Raw genomic sequence first — 15,242 nt, 5'->3', positions numbered from 1 at the left:
GGCCACTTTAAAGTAAATTGAAATAAACCAAAATGCTGCGATTATCTGATCCTTAATTTAGTGTATTAGCCCACTATGATTCAAGTGTGGTCGTACAAACAGCAATTAGAACATATGTTTTGGGGGTCTGTTGTGATCACATTGGACAAGCCTAGCCGGTTATAACCTACAAGTTTTTATTGAAGAGCAAATTTAGCATACAGTTCTTGCAAACGTCGTTGATAATAAATAATGAATTATGAAGACACTCGACGTGACTGCATGCTTGTGTGATTAAGTTGACTGCTGATAATCCATGAACAAAAGATAAATGCTAAGTAGAATAAAGATACTGTACAACACAATACCGTCTCGGGCGACTAAATTCAATTGAATTTGCTGCACCCTATCTGACGCAAGACAACCATGGTTTAAAAGACCCCTAATGATCGATAAGCAAGCATAACAGCTCCTTTTGGAAACGTTCATGAATGATTGTGACTCAAGAAATCAGATCATGTTCATACCAGACAGTCAGGTGCAGTATGTTTGGAACCTGCCAGGCAGCGATCTCGAACCCGCCCCACGAAATTGTGCGCTTGGGGGCGCTGCCTGTGCCAGGAAGCTTTCCCGGGATCCCAAGCAAACAAGCTCGTACTGTATTGCAGAAATGAGGAAAAAAACGCAGCTGAAGTTAATGCCCTGATGGCTTTTCCGGAGCTCCAGGACGTCAGATGAATGATTGTGACTCAAGAAATCAGACCACGTTCGTACCAGACTACTGTCTTGCAGAAACGAAAAAACACAGAAGTTAGTTATGCCCTGATGGCTTTTCCGGAGTCCAGGACCTCAGATGAAGGCATTTCGTCTCCTATAGCTGCATAGCATCAACAATGAAGATACTTCCAGACTCGCACCACCCTGCTACCACACCAGTATTGGCACACTGATGTAGTTCGAAAGCAACATGACCGTCAGAAAATATCATTCCCTCAAGGATAGAATGACCTGAGTGTGCATTTATATGCAAACAGGTGTGCATTTTACATGTGCACAGGTGCTGAGAAGGCTATATTCTCTGTGTATTAATTTATTTATGGTGTTCTGGGGCTTTGAAGCTAAGGCCTGGGAGATGAGGGTACCTTTGAAAAACCCAACCAATTGGAATCGCCTCGAAATGAGAATGCTCGTTCGCTTTCTTTCCAACGTCCACAGGTAATCTGCAGTGAGTTTGTGTGTCAAAAAGTCTATATTATCCATTGATAAACTAAAGTATAGCATAAAGAATTTGCATAGAATGAATTTAACTAACATTTTCCAAGCTACAGGTGTACAACCTCCAACATTCTTGGATCTCATGCTATTCGTTTATATGTTACATCAGTACGTCATGCGCAGAAGGATTTGATGAAAGCATCGATGATACAGCAATACGAAATGAGAAATCAACATAAAAGGAACTACAGATCATCATAGACTTTCTTGCTACACAATTAGGCATCCTGCCTACCTTCAACCTACATGGTATGGGAAGTAATGGACTGCTAACTAATAGTTCAAGCTGTATGAGATCAAGGTCCATAGGAAACAAGTCAGACGCATACCTCATAGTCAACACCTTGGACATAAATGAAAGACTGGTCAACTGATGAGAATGAAAGGCCTGTAATCTGCACAGGAGAGCAAATAAACTAGATGAAACTTCTCCATATGATTCTTACTGTCTAGTAACATTTCCCATTTTCATAACTCTCCACTTGGCCTGGACCCTGGAGGTCCTGGGTTTGAACCAGCCTCTTTGCAGAATTACAAAGAAAATTTGCAAGGGAAAGGCTGTCTAGGAATTCCCTTCGCCAAATCCCCACCTTGTGTGGGAGCTTTCAGCACTGGGTACGCCCTTTATGATTTTTCCAGTAATATATCCAACATCTCAGCTACAGGAAGTATGATCAGAAGGAACATAATCAAACCTCATATTTGGAGCAGCCCACCCATCTTGACAAAGCAGACCACCTACATACAGAATGGAAACAGAATAAATCAATCAAACTAGATTGATTCAGCCAATAGGCGAAAATCTCTATTACAGTTGCTCTGTCCATACTCCGTATTGTGTACAATAAGAAAAATGGATGAAAGGTTCTGGGAGCACCAGTACAGACAGAGTGTATTTTTTATGCGGTTGCTCGTCGAATCCTTAAAAACCAAAAGGCACATTCAAACCAACCTGCGAGGATCATAGATGGTGACAGCACGATCAGTTCCACCAATAGCAATGGGCCCTGAAGGTGAACTACAGACAGAGTATATAGTATCTCCAATGGATCCAGAAATGCGCTGTACGCAGCCCCCATTGTTGTTCATTCTTAAGTCCCATATGCTCAGCTGCAACAAATTACCATGAGAAAAGACTAAAAAGCGGAACACATTTAAAAGATGTTGAGCATGAGTCTAACCTGAGAACCTTCGGCAATTGCCAACAGAGAACTACTTTCATTCACTTGTGGCGAGCAATGAACAAAGCTAAATGAAGATGGATACCATAACCTGCAGTTTCAGTTTTATCCACCAAGTCATGAAAATAACATGCTACAGTCGTGGGCTATAATGGATGCTGATAGAGGATTCTGTAACTTAATGTGCTGAATCTGAAGCAGCCTACTTCAAAATGTAAAGATCATACATCCAAAGATCAAATATAAGAGTTGATAAGTGGGTTAGGATTTCTTTATCTGAAGCATGCCATTTACTGACTGGAGGAATCTGCCTTTTGTTAGCAACATATTCAGTTGGACAACATAAATTATCACAGCCAAAATTCTGTCACGTGGAAACTTACGTGCGTAAACTGCGAACATGAATGTCCTGATCATAGATGTCAATGCTCTTGCACAGCTGACGAGCAACAGCTACCTGAAAGGAACATTAATTAGAATGGATTTTCCATACTCTGTGCAGCAACATCCCCATGCTAAATTATAAAAATCAATAGGAAAGTAAGGCAAAATGTTTCAACAAGACCACAAGGCAAGATTTTTTTTAGGGGAACAAAAGGCAAACTTGAAGTCTACAGTTAATTAAAAAAATGCAAATATACCGTGGATTGCTGCATTGGGCTAAAGCATATCCCAGCCCAACTGCCTTCCCCAACACCACAATCACGAGGTGGTACTGCGTAGGAGGTCCTGTCGATGTCTGAGCAAGTTTAGTAATGACATGTTGCACTTCCTTCAAAATTGAAACTAATACAAACTTGTTTGATAAGGATTAATGCGTATTACAATTGAGAAGCATCTTTGTGCTAGCATTGCTTGGTTTGAGTTCCAAATAATAGGCAAAAGCATATAGTGAAACTACATTTGTCGAAGCTGAAATGTTTTAATTTAGATTACATGGAATAGATCACCACATAGAAAGCTATCTTATAGAAAAAGAGGAAGCAAAATCACTAGGTTCATTTCAAAAACTTTCATATTTGTTCACATCATTTTGAAGATAGTGAAAGTTACCATCAGCTGCAATGTTCAAACGAGATACAATAAGGTGACCATACGAGTCAACTGTTCCCAGGATCAAGCAGCTGTCACCTGAAAAGCCAGGAAGACATAAAAACCTTGAAAACAGCCATGAAGATCTAAAAATCTGAATTATATTGATCTGAAATTTTTAACTAAGGCAGGAGGTGCTTGTTGAAAATTCGAAGTCAGATGTAGTTCTAATTGCATTCCCTCCAGCTAAAATATAAGCTCTTTTTCTCGAACACGCATGAGAGCTGCACATCATTTCATTAAGAAGGAAAAAACGATACAAGGGAGAGGGCATAAATACCATCTCCCTGGCGCACTTCAAAACACACACACTAAAATATATTGTATGGTCATGCTACTCATGCACGCTCTCTAATATCAATAACCTTTAGTTTCATCCAGTGAAGCTGGCTACTAACTAAAAAACAGGAAGATAAGATATCAAAAGTTCAACATAGGTTTTGGAGGCTTTTTAGACTCATATCAATATATTATATTTTATACCTAATGCCAAATGAGTAGTGCAACTACAAGATAAGATCCACCGCCATGTTATCATTAAATGATGAGTACTGCACCTTCGCCCTCTGCGAGAGCTACACTCTGAATCTCAGAACGATGTGGGCATCGATCCACAACTGACGAGCTTATGACCTTTCATAGAGAATTGATTTTTCAATAAGCATAACTGAAAGATAAGAGGGGAGAAACAACAGTACGGGAGAAGGAAGGGAACTATACCTGAGCATTGTCAGGAATCAAAAGGCTCTCCTTTCCTTTTGATACCATTGCACCGTCCATGCTTATCTTTCGGCTCCAAGAGAAGAGAGGAAAAAACAAGTTCAGAAACCCATCGTGTCAAAATTTATGAAATGGGCTACATCCTCTTGTTCCCTCACTAATATGCAACGCACTCCAACAAGCAAATAGAAAATCACACAAATTTCAGGAACTCAAATTCCAAAGTTAAATGCATTGAGCTTCAATCCTAACAGCTAGCACCACAGCAACCATTCTAAGGGGTCATGAGATTACAGAAACCACCTCCGAACACTCTAATCGGCGACTGTTCAATCGTCTCCCCATTAGCCAGCATAATTTGCAACACAGCTCAGTTCTACGAAACAAAAAGGAGCAACAGAAGTGGGGATGTGAACCTCGATCTTGTAGACGCGGCATCCGGAGGCGAGGTAAGCGGAGCAGGAGGATCCGGCGCCATTGACCTGAGAAGCGGGGAAACCGGAGGGAAGAGACAAATCAAAAGAGCTTCCTGCAGCTTTGGGGGTTTAGGGTTTAGGAGGCGCCCGTGCTTGCGAAGCAAAGCAGGGGCGGCCGCTCGCGTGCGTGCGTGCGTGCGTGCGTACGTACGTGGACGGCGAGGCGGGTGGGCTGGAGGCTGCCGGGCGTCGGGTCGGAGAGCAGGGCCGGCGGGACGGACGCCTTCCGCAGGCTCCGCGGCGCCAGCATCGTCGGCCGCATATGGCCTCTCCCCTCTTCCGAAGCGAAATCCGCGGGGTTTTTTTTTTTTTTTGCGCGTTTCTTGTTTGCTCTGCGGCTCTCTGCCCCTTTTGTCCCCAGTCCCCACGGCCACCAGGGTGGAGACGACGCGCGCACAGCAGCAGAGCAGCTGGCGACTGGCGGCGAGAATGACGCCGGGACCGGGGAGCGCGTGTGCAGTGCAGGCGGCAGCCCGGCAGCAGATGGCTTGGCCCGGTTCGGTAAAAACAGCCAGCGCTTGCTACCGCCCACAATTTGCGTCGGCAAGCGCTCCATCGGGCTAAAGAAATCGTGCCCCGGAAGCAAAATCTGGACATTTGAGTGTGATTCACAGCATCTTAGGTGGTGTTTGGATACGAGATGCTAAACTTTAACAGTGTCATATCGGATGTTCGGATGCTAATTAGGAGAACTAAACATGAGCTAATTATAAAACTAATTGCAGAATCCTGTGCTAATTCGCGAGACGAATCTATTAAGCCTAATTAATCCATCATTAGCAAATGGTTACTGTAGCACCACATTATCAAATCATGGACTAATTAGGCTTAATAGATTCGTCTCGCGAATTACACTCCATTTGTGCAATTAGTTTTATAATTATTCTATATTTAATACTCCTAATTAGCATCCAAACATCCGATGTGACGGGTGTTAAACTTTAACACCATGAAACTAAACATACCCTTAAAAATCATGCGGCCTAGTTCCACACACTTCCACTCCTCCTTAATTGTTGAGAGGCACTCTCCCCGCTCGATCGAACTGACGAACTCCAAGCTGTGGTTCTGGCATGTCATCATCCTTTCTATTTTAGCCACCACTTTTGCAGGTTCTTACAGGAGAGAGAGAGGGGTACAAACGTACAAGAAGGCAAGAAGCCCACGGCAAGGCATGACCCACATTCTGGCCATTTCTGATGCGGCCCAGTAACCTACTCCGGAGATATCCAGCCCGATTGAATGAGAGCAAGGTCAATAGTTGAGACAAGCACTTGCCTATTAGCCGGTATGCATCGTTTACAGAGACTAAGGGCCTGTTTGGTTATGGATGCTTATTTATAAGTTGCTTCTTTGCTTATTTGTAGTTGCTTATTTATAAGTCTAGGTGTTTGGTTTGGGTTGCTTATCTGATTGCATATGACATATTTGCCCCTGCCATTCTATTTTTCACTACCCCCAACCATTACCGATCACCGCTCAGCTAACCCGTTGGAAAATCATCACAGAATCGCAAGCGCAGCTCACAAGACAGACAACCTCGCTTCTTCTCTTCTCCCTGCCGGCAGCCTCTCCTATTCTTCTTGCTTCGACTGTTCCTGCGACTCCAGACTGCCGCGGCCATGGGGAACCACAAGAAGCTATTGCAGTTCCTGCGCCCGGACCCGGCGGTCGCGGGCGGCGGGCGGCGGCGGGGCGCAAGCGGCGAGCAGGTGCAGCGGCGGCGGCCGGCGCGGAGGCGGGCGGCGAGCGGGCGGCGCGGTGGCGAGCGGGCGGCCGGCGCGGAGGCGGGCGGCGAGTGGGCGGCGGGCGTAGCGGCGGCGGCCGGCGGCCGGCGCGGAGGCGGCCGGCGGGCGCGGAGGCGGCGGGCGGCGGGCGCAGCGGCGGCAGCGAGCGGAACCGATGGTGGCCTGAGTGGTGACAGGATAGAGGAGAGAGAAATGGGAGAGAGGAGAGAGAATGAGGGTAGAAGGTGTAAAGTGCTCCATAAGCAACCATAAGCAACTCAAAACTTGCTTATTTGCTTATGCATAAGCAACTTATAAGCAACTCTATAAGCAAGAGTGTTTGGGTTATAAGCAACTTATTTGCTTATTTATAAGTTGCTTATAAATAAGCAATGCTAACCAAACATGCCCTAAAGGTGTTTGGATACGAGATGTTAAATTTTAGCAGGGTTACATAGGATGTTTGAATGCTAATTAGGAGGATTAAATATGAGCTAATTATAAAATTAATTGCACAGAGGGAGTCTAATTCGTGAGACGAATCTATTAAGACTAGTTAATCCATCATTAGTAAATGGTTACTGTAGCATCACATTGTCAAATCATGGACTAATTATGTTTAATAGATTCATCTCGTGAATTAGACTCCATATGTGCAATTAGTTTTGTAATTAGACTATATTTAATACTCTTAATTAGTATCAAATATCCGATGTGACGTGTGCTAAAATTTAGCTAGGTGTATCCACACACCTTGAGCTTGGACCTTCACGTGCAATATTTTACTGATCTAGCCTCTGCTATCAGAGGTTGTTTAGACGCGAGACCATACATGGTGGGCTCCAGGACGTAGGATGGAGTCTTGGAGTGCGCGTCCAGCCCGTCGACGGACACAGCGACAAGCTTGCAATTCTTTCTCCACCTCGTTCATGAAGCTGACATGGCGGTCGATTCGACTGTTATTGTACCTGCTCTAAATCAACTGTCGATACGGTTGACTAGCAGATGCGCGCTATCCCCACGACCCAGGGCAGCTCTGCTGCTGCACGCCAGTACCATGCTATGCTAGCGGCAGCACGCCTTGCCGGCTTTGCCCAACAATGGCAAACAAGCCAACAACACGTCAACACGTACCTTACCTGCCGGCCTGTCGAAAAATCTGTTCTTTTGCTCCCGTGTCCATCGTCGATGCTTATCTGAACCTGAATATCCTACTACTCCGCTGTCCACGTCCCACGCGCCACACCAGCGAGGACACGCCTGAAAGCCACGGCTCCACGCTTGCACTAGACCACACGTAACGCACAACGGCACAAGCCAGACGCCACAGTTTATCACGCACTGCTGGTTACCCTATACCCTACCCATCAGCGAGCGGATCGCGCCCGACCGCGACGGCACACGTCCGCCGATCGACGACGAGTGCGCTCGCTGCCCTCGCCGTGCCCGCCACACCCGCTAGCGCACATCGGACGAGTGGAACGGGACAGCTCCGCGCCGCGCACGCACGCGCGCGGTCGCCGTTGCGAGAGGTGGCGGCGCGAGAAGCAGACGAGACGACGCCGTCGCTCTCGCTCGTGGTGGCCGGAGCACCGACCGATCGAGCACTACGGGCGAGAGCCGAGAGCTAGCTGCTCGCTCGTAGCCAGCGATATAATTATTTCTCTTGAAGAAAGGTGGTGAAATGAATACGTGTGCGCGCGGATCTCGCGTCCCGTGGTGCGCGCCAGCTCGGAGCAAATATTCCGCTCGCCGTATCGCGCTCATCATGGGCCCAGGTGCTGCCCCTTTCGCTTTCGGTCTGTTCTTTTCTTGCCATGCTTCACCAAGCTAAGCTAGAGCTAGCTGTTGTTCCGGCGTCTTCCCTCGGAAACAGCTCGAAGCAAAGACGGGGCCAACACCGAAAGAGCCTGGCTTTATTCGGGCCGAAAAGGCAGGCAGGGCTCATGTGAGATGATGCTCCCTCCCGTGTCACACACAAGCCGCTGCTGCTCCCGCGTCTGAATCTTGTGCGCCGCACTGTGAGGGATACGCGCATACGCTGCTCGGTAATGCAAGCAATGATGGTTACGGCATAGGCGTGCTCGTAACCACTGATAAAAGCAGGGGTGGACGGCCTTATTGGCACTTGGCGATCCCTTTTGAGGCGAGACAAAAGCCCTGTCGCTCACTTCTCAAGGCACGAGACGGGATGCAGCTAACTTGACAGTAGAAGTGTATAACCAATCCAGATCCAGAGACGAGCAGAAATGCACACCGTACCGAGCTTTATTTGCTGCTATCTTTTCTGGAAAATCATGCAGGTTCAATCACCAATGGGAACTTTCTTATCATGTGGCAATGCCACTGAAAGTGGAGTATATTACAGATGGTCCAAATGGAACGCGTAATCACTTGGAAGAGAGGGGGCCAACAATACATGCATCCACATATGTCCACTTCATGGCTACAGCAAGCAAGCACAATTACAACCAAGACAACACGACTGAAATGCAGAGAGATACCAGGGGAGTAATGCCAGGCATCTGTGTTCTCTTTTACCTTTGTTCTCCATTTATTCACAGGCCAATTTTGTATCAAAGCTGCTCAGACAAATAGCAAACGCCTGGAAAGCCGAGAGAGGGTAGCGATAGTCCATCGTGAACATATCCCTTGCCACTTTTCCGAACTGTAGAATCACCTTGTCAGGATCTGACGGAGCAGGCTGCGAGGGAGTTGGAGCTCCTGCAGGTGGTGGGGTTGTTGCCGCAATCAGCTGGAAGTTCTTCACCGAGGCGATTGTCACACGGCCACGGAAGTTGAGGCACCAGCACTGCAGCTGTTCATGCCACCTAGGTGGCTTATTACGAAGCACAAGTGGCCTCTCCTTGACTTCACTGTCCTCGTCATGATCCAATCTACCACTAGCAATGCCCGAGATGCGAGCACTGCTGCCAATGCCTGAGATGCGAGCGCTGCTGCCAATGCCTGAGAAGCGAGCACTGCTGCCGCTGCCAGCTATGTCGGAGAAGCGAGCACTATTGAAATCCATGGATGAGTCCATGATTGACTTGGACAATGAGGTGGTGCTACGGAATGACTGCGAGAAGGAAGCTGTGCTGCGGAATGAGTCCTCCAGAGCTCGAGGTACAATCTGCTCTGGCTGTCCAGGTACTATGCCACCTGGCTCTACTGATGAGGCGGGTATGGAGTGCATGCTGCAACGCATCCGCCTTGGACCTCTTGTGCCAAGGACGTTTAGCTCATATGACACCTGAGCGATGTTGTAACTAACAGAAGGCAACTTCGGAGAGACTTTTGTGGAGTTGAACCTCCTGCTGGTCCTTCCAACAGGAGGAACTACAGCCCCATTATAGGGGGGCTGTGTATCATAAATTAAAAATTTTGTGCCAAGGAAGTTCGACCTGAAAATTAGGAACGCTAGGCTTGCTGTTAAACTGTCAAAACGAGAAAATGAACACAAAAGAGTATATCTTTCATAAACATAATATTTACCTTATTTTTCCAATGTAGGTTCTGCTCGATCTTGAGGTGTTGCCAGAATCCATTGATATGGTGTACTCTGTGCATGTGGTCTTGCGGTGTCTTCTAGCTGATAAGAGGAATTTCCCACTTTCTGAAGTAACAACTGTGCACAGGGGAGAAAAATGATTTTCAATAAATTTGATCAGGAGAAATAAGATAATCCATCCATTTGATTATTTGAAGACAAAATATTCTCATGGAGACGAGATTAAAACACCATGTAATTTCAGAACTGAAGAGGTTTGCAGGATATGATATATAACAGCAAAACCAATCACTCAAGCAAGAGAAACATATCAGGTTGAGAATAATCCAATATGCTCCAGATGAAATAGGATAAAACTTATGAGTAGTGCTATTGAAATTTGAAAGTGTGCAAAGCACATGACATACCATTACTAAGGCACAGGTACAGCTGGTAGGTGGATTTTGACTTATTCCTCTTAATAAAACATTGAATCATTGTATTTCCTTCTCGAGGACCAGGCTGTCAAAGAAACAAGTAATGAATCATGGACAAGAAAGATATCCACTGCTTGAGGTTTGGAGCTAATTCTCAATAACATTCAGTTCAGGATTACTCTAACTGAAGGAGGTGGATTGCTTTTGCCTTTACCTGCTTTAGAGACACAGGGAAGGTGAGCTTCCCACAAAACTCCGGGCTCAACACAATCTCTTTACACATCTCCCTCCATGTCCTACAAACAGCTGCAAAGCAAACAACATGCTTCCGTGCTGGCCAGGTGCTCTCATCAGCCTCGAGTCTCCGTATGATATCACGGATGAGTTCAGGAGGTAGGCTTGCCCAGCGGCTTTCTCGGATTATGGAAGGTGAATCATCAAGCTCATGCGATGAGCTCTGTGTCTTCCCTTTGTGATGCCCAGTAAGGCCATAGATGCTTGCAAGGGTCACCTCAAAGCTGCGCCTGGACAAGCTGCCGAAGCCATCCCTAACATCACGGACTATGCTACGAAATGACATCTACGGTAACCAATGCTAGATAACAAGGCATACAAAATCGAGGAGACTATGGCCTGAAAATGGAAAGCAAACAAGTATTACTAACTACTACAGTTTTAACAATTCCACTTGATCGGAGATGAACAAGGAACAAGTAGCTTACAATACCTCTTTAGAAGTGATAACAACGACAGAAAGTGCATATGCAAAAGAAACTGCCTCTACAATCTGCCCCTGCAAAAAAACAAAAAAAACATTGATGAGAGAATGAAAATTAACATGGATCAATTTGACCGACATATGGTCGCATCATCACAACTAAAAGTTGGTTCAACATAGACATCATAACAACCGTGCATAGCCTAACTAGAAACCAAATCTGGTTCCAACTCCATCATGGCTCGGGGATGCATGCAGGGACTTTTGACTTTGACTACATAACCTATATTAGGTACAGGGCATCACTTTAAACCCAAGAAATCTGGGCTTTAAATTAAGCATAGGCACATGAATCTCCAAATTCCCATGGGAGCTTCAGTAAGACGCAGCACCAGAACAATACTAAAGACAGTCGACTAGTTAAACTAGCACCTCGCGAAGGAAATATTGGGATGTGCAGGAGAAACGATACCGTAGCAACGTACAAACTACAAGGATCCAGTTTCCTCCTTATTTTCCTTCAGGAAATTTCAACTTGTTTCTGAGTATATGCAAGTTGGTATAAATTTGGACGCAAAATATGCAAGGTAAAAGCGTAGGAATCTTCGGTTTCGCTCGTCAACCACGCAATGTAACCGGCGAAGCCAAGAGGACGAAGACTTGCGAAGAAAAAGTCCAGATTCCTCCAGGAAATCTGCCCTGGACAACACTGTATCCACCGAATCAGCTCAAACCATCTACCGATCTGGCCATGAAAACGCCCCGGGAGGCCGCTGTTCACCCCAACGCCACTCGCCCACACACACCGCCCGACCAGACAAACCCCCTAAAAAACCTAGTACGAAGATCAGAACAGAACCGGAAGCACAGCACCCCCGCATGCGAAACAGGAACTCACATTCCTCGAAGCCGACGCCGCCTCGCCCCGCCACCGGGGACACGCAGGCCGCAGATCAGTGCACCAGGCACCAGCCCCGAGCGTCCCGCGGGCTGTCCCTCACGGCCAGCCGGCCACCCCGCGGGGCACGCGCGGAGCAGGAGGGGAGGGTGAGGGGAGGGGGGGGGGGGGGGGGGGGGGGACTGAGGAAGGAGCAGGGGAGCGAGGAGGGGGACGAAGAGGAATGAAGAGGACAGTGAGCGGGGGCGCTGGGTTTGTTTATCCGCCCCGGCGGTGGTGGCCTGGTGGGGCTGGGGCGGGGTGGGTTGAGTTGACCGCACCTTTCCGTTCCGTCGCGGGGTCGCCCCCCGTAACGGCGTTCGGACGGGCCGGGACGCGGGGGGAGTCAGCCAGTCAGGTGGCGGCAGCGGGGCAGGCGGGCAGCGGCTACTTGCCTTGCCCCGGCGCTCACGCCATGAAAAGCGGGGCGTGCACTGCTCCTGTTTTTTTTTTTCATTTTTCCCGCTGCCTTTCTGCTTTGCCGCGCCACACGGCTGTGGGCCTGGCGAGGTGGCGGTCTCGTGGTGGGGGGGTGGGTGGGCCGGTGCCGGTGGGGTGCGCGCGAGTCCTTGCACCGTGCGGCCCTGCCCCCCTCACCGTTGAACGAACAGGGGAGTACCAGTTCAGTTCAGGTCCGCTTCTGACCGTCACGATCTCGATCGTAGTTACGGCGCTCGATGGCGGTGTGGTTACCGTAACTTCTTCCGCTGCTGATGCAGTGATGCGGTAGAATGGTGCAGTAGCAGTAAACGGTCAAACCGTATGATGGCAATGGCATGATACGCCACCTGCACAGGAGATGAGAAAAGCAGCTCACTTAATCGAAGGGAAATCCACGGCACTGATTGGTGTATCATCACGCTACCGTGGTAGGCATACTGTGGCACTCGATGTTGCTTTGACGGCTAAGGAACTGTCGGTTCTCATGGCACTGGAGTTTTTGTTTCACAGTTCGCGCATTCTTTTTTTTACCACTCACACAGACTTCACATACATGCACACATACTCGTTCCTAGGAACACATGCACGCAATCCTACTCCTATAAGTACTTTCAAAAGATTGAGCCGGTAAATGCTCAAAATTGACGAAGTCACCACTAATGCCTCGCTGTCAACGAGCACGTTACATATCATCGAAAGAGTTGCGTCGGTTAAATCATGGAATAAATATGAGTGCAAGTGTAGAGCCAAGGACTCGAACCCTAATGGGCTTGTTCCTACATAAGAGTCTTACCAACTGTATGTTTACCACAGTGCGCACATTTTAGGTGCACAATGGAGTGATTCTAGAAAGGGATTTGGCGAGTGTAACAACAGCAATTAAATCGTACGCTTAAAGTTGTGAAAAGAGTGGGTACAGTACGTGACTCCTTCCACTGTGGCTGTGAGCGTTCCGTTCCCATCAGCCAGACTTTGTCCAGCAGTTCCTAGGGTTTGTTTGGTTGAGACCTGCGAAATGCTGTAGAAGTTCCCACTGCTGACTTGACTCCGGAACAGCAAATCGATCCGTCCACATCGGAGTTGAGCTTGCTTGCCGTTTTCTAACAAGAGAGTCCACTACTTTCAGAGTTTCGGTTCACTCACTCTGCGAACGCGCGGTTCTCCGGGGAGAAAAAGAAACCCTGCAACGCGTACGATACGCACGCGCGTTTTTACCGGAGACGAGAACAAGACACGGTGAATTCCTGCCGTGCACAGGTGACAGGTGAGCAACGCAAGCAAAGGCTCTGAAACACACAGCGAAAAAGAGGCCGACGCGGTGGGGAAAAAGGAAGCCTTGGGGAGGGAGAATCGAGCTGGGAGCTTTTGCCCTTTCCAGCGGTGAAGGATAGGCAGGCCGTTGGCTGCGACAGTATATTCTCAGCCTTGCAGACTTGCAGCCGCGCGACAGGAAGGCAGCGGAGCTACAGGGACGCCACGTTACGCTACGGCGTCGGAGTAGGGTGGTTGTGCGGTTCGGTTTGCTCCGGTGACGCAGGCTTCACGGCCCCGCGCCGTCTGTGTTGGGTGGGAGCAGGCACGGCACGGCCCCGTGTGCTGTCGTCCTTCGCCGTCGCCGTCGCGCGCGTGAGAGAGCTTGGGCTAGAGAGCTCGTGGCTCCCTGCCTGGCCAAGAAGGTTCCAGCGATCGGGACGTCACCGCAGGTGGCATGGCAATGCCCAGTTGGGGTCGGGGCCGCGTCATCAGGCAGGCGTGCAGCGGCCAGCAGCGCGGGCGGCGTCTGACGCCAACCAGCCACGGCCAATGGAGCCTCCAAGCGCCACAGGGCGGCAGGAGACAATGTTCCTTCGAAATTCACAGGAGTTTTGCACAAAATGGACGATAAATCCTACACAACTCACTTCGTTGCGTACTCCAAAAGTCTTACGAATTTCGAAAGGAACGGATAACGCTCCGTATGATCATCATTCATCAAGAGTTTAGCTAACTGAATAACTTTCCTTTTCTATTATCGTTTATTATTAGATCAGGCAGCTAGCTGCAAATAAAGACGGCAGTTTTAAATTGGTAGGGGATCGGTGGCGAGTTTCCATCATTAGTTGATTAATCAGAGGTTACCACTGTACCGAATTTCGATGTCTTTTCCGGCCCGTGAAAATAATGGCGTCGTCTTGTACAGGAGGAACATTTGTCAAAAGATGTACAAAAAGGCTGAAATCATCGGCGCTATCATTCCAACCACTACACCATCTAAACAAATCCCGGCTGCTCGCATCAGCACGTAACAAAACTCAGCCGATGCATGAATCATGCATGGTCCAAAGGAGATAAGATAATGCTGAATACAAGTCCACGCATTTGTCAGCTACCAGACGGAAGAACAAGACGCAAAAGGATCATGAGCTGTTCCATCATCTCTGCTCTAGAGCTCTACTCCTAGTTCCGTGACCTCTATCTGCAACTAGCTAGTTTCTTGGGTCTTAGCCCTGAAAGACATGAATGGCAGGCCTCAGCGACTGCAGCCAGGGCTTTTGCCTGGCTTTCGTCTCGTCCCATCCTGCCGTCGTTCTTGTAGCTGCAGGCTGCCAGACGGATGCTAACTAGTAGGATTAAATATGAGCTAATTACAAAATTAATTGCAGAACTCCTAGATTAAATCCCAAGACGAATCTATTAAACCTAATTAATTCATCATTAGCGAATGTTTACTGTAGCACCATATTGTCAAATCATGGACTAATTAGGTTTAATGAATTCGTCTCGCGATTT

General features: G+C 47.9%; 2 protein-coding genes across 3 annotated transcripts; both read right to left on the bottom strand.

Moving 5' to 3' along the window:
* Window positions 1–254: 254 nt before the first annotated feature.
* LOC117856105 (uncharacterized) lies at window positions 255–5,164 on the bottom strand. Of its 2 annotated transcripts, XR_004640612.2 has the most exons (14): window positions 4,875–5,164; window positions 4,664–4,729; window positions 4,248–4,313; window positions 4,085–4,160; window positions 3,489–3,566; window positions 3,077–3,174; window positions 2,819–2,892; window positions 2,436–2,526; window positions 2,207–2,364; window positions 1,950–1,992; window positions 1,584–1,649; window positions 1,122–1,199; window positions 754–925; window positions 255–636 (listed from the first exon to the last, which is right to left on the bottom strand). XR_004640612.2 is itself a non-coding variant. In XM_034738541.2 (13 exons), the coding sequence occupies exons 1-13, from the start codon at window positions 4,983–4,985 to the stop codon at window positions 851–853; spliced, it is 1,080 nt and encodes a 359-aa protein (XP_034594432.1). In that variant the 5' UTR covers window positions 4,986–5,164; the 3' UTR covers window positions 255–850. The 2 variants fall into 2 exon arrangements, 1 of the variants encoding a protein (XP_034594432.1); XM_034738541.2 differs by having other exon boundaries at window positions 255–925.
* A 3,590-nt stretch (window positions 5,165–8,754) lies between these two features.
* On the bottom strand, window positions 8,755–12,152 carry LOC117856104 (tubby-like F-box protein 3). Its single transcript, XM_034738540.2, has 6 exons — window positions 11,994–12,152; window positions 11,105–11,170; window positions 10,592–11,010; window positions 10,369–10,462; window positions 9,946–10,078; window positions 8,755–9,854 (listed from the first exon to the last, which is right to left on the bottom strand). Exons 3-6 carry the CDS (start codon window positions 10,955–10,957, stop codon window positions 9,005–9,007), a joined length of 1,443 nt encoding a protein of 480 aa, XP_034594431.1. The 5' UTR covers window positions 10,958–11,010; window positions 11,105–11,170; window positions 11,994–12,152; the 3' UTR covers window positions 8,755–9,004.
* Between the last annotated feature and the right edge of the window lie 3,090 nt (window positions 12,153–15,242).

The sequence above is a fragment of the Setaria viridis genome, chromosome 5 (assembly GCF_005286985.2).
Source record: "Setaria viridis chromosome 5, Setaria_viridis_v4.0, whole genome shotgun sequence".
Classification (NCBI taxonomy): Eukaryota; Viridiplantae; Streptophyta; class Magnoliopsida; order Poales; family Poaceae; genus Setaria; species Setaria viridis.
Note: the sequence above shows the minus strand (reverse complement) of the source record. Positions and strands in the feature narration are given on the sequence as shown.

Coding starts and splice junctions, on each gene's coding strand:
- LOC117856105 (XM_034738541.2), bottom strand. CDS start 4,985: ATGCGGCCGACGATGCTGGCGCCGCGGAGCCTGCGGAAGGCGTCCGTC. Junction 3,175..3,488: donor TTTGAACATTGCAGCTGATG/GTAACTTTCACT, acceptor AAACTTGCTCAG/ACATCGACAGGACCTCCTAC. Junction 1,200..1,583: donor TCCAAGGTGTTGACTATGAG/GTATGCGTCTGA, acceptor AACTCACTGCAG/ATTACCTGTGGACGTTGGAA.
- LOC117856104 (XM_034738540.2), bottom strand. CDS start 10,957: ATGTCATTTCGTAGCATAGTCCGTGATGTTAGGGATGGCTTCGGCAGC. Junction 10,079..10,368: donor GTACCTGTGCCTTAGTAATG/GTATGTCATGTG, acceptor CCCTGTGCACAG/TTGTTACTTCAGAAAGTGGG. Junction 9,855..9,945: donor ACCTACATTGGAAAAATAAG/GTAAATATTATG, acceptor CCTAATTTTCAG/GTCGAACTTCCTTGGCACAA.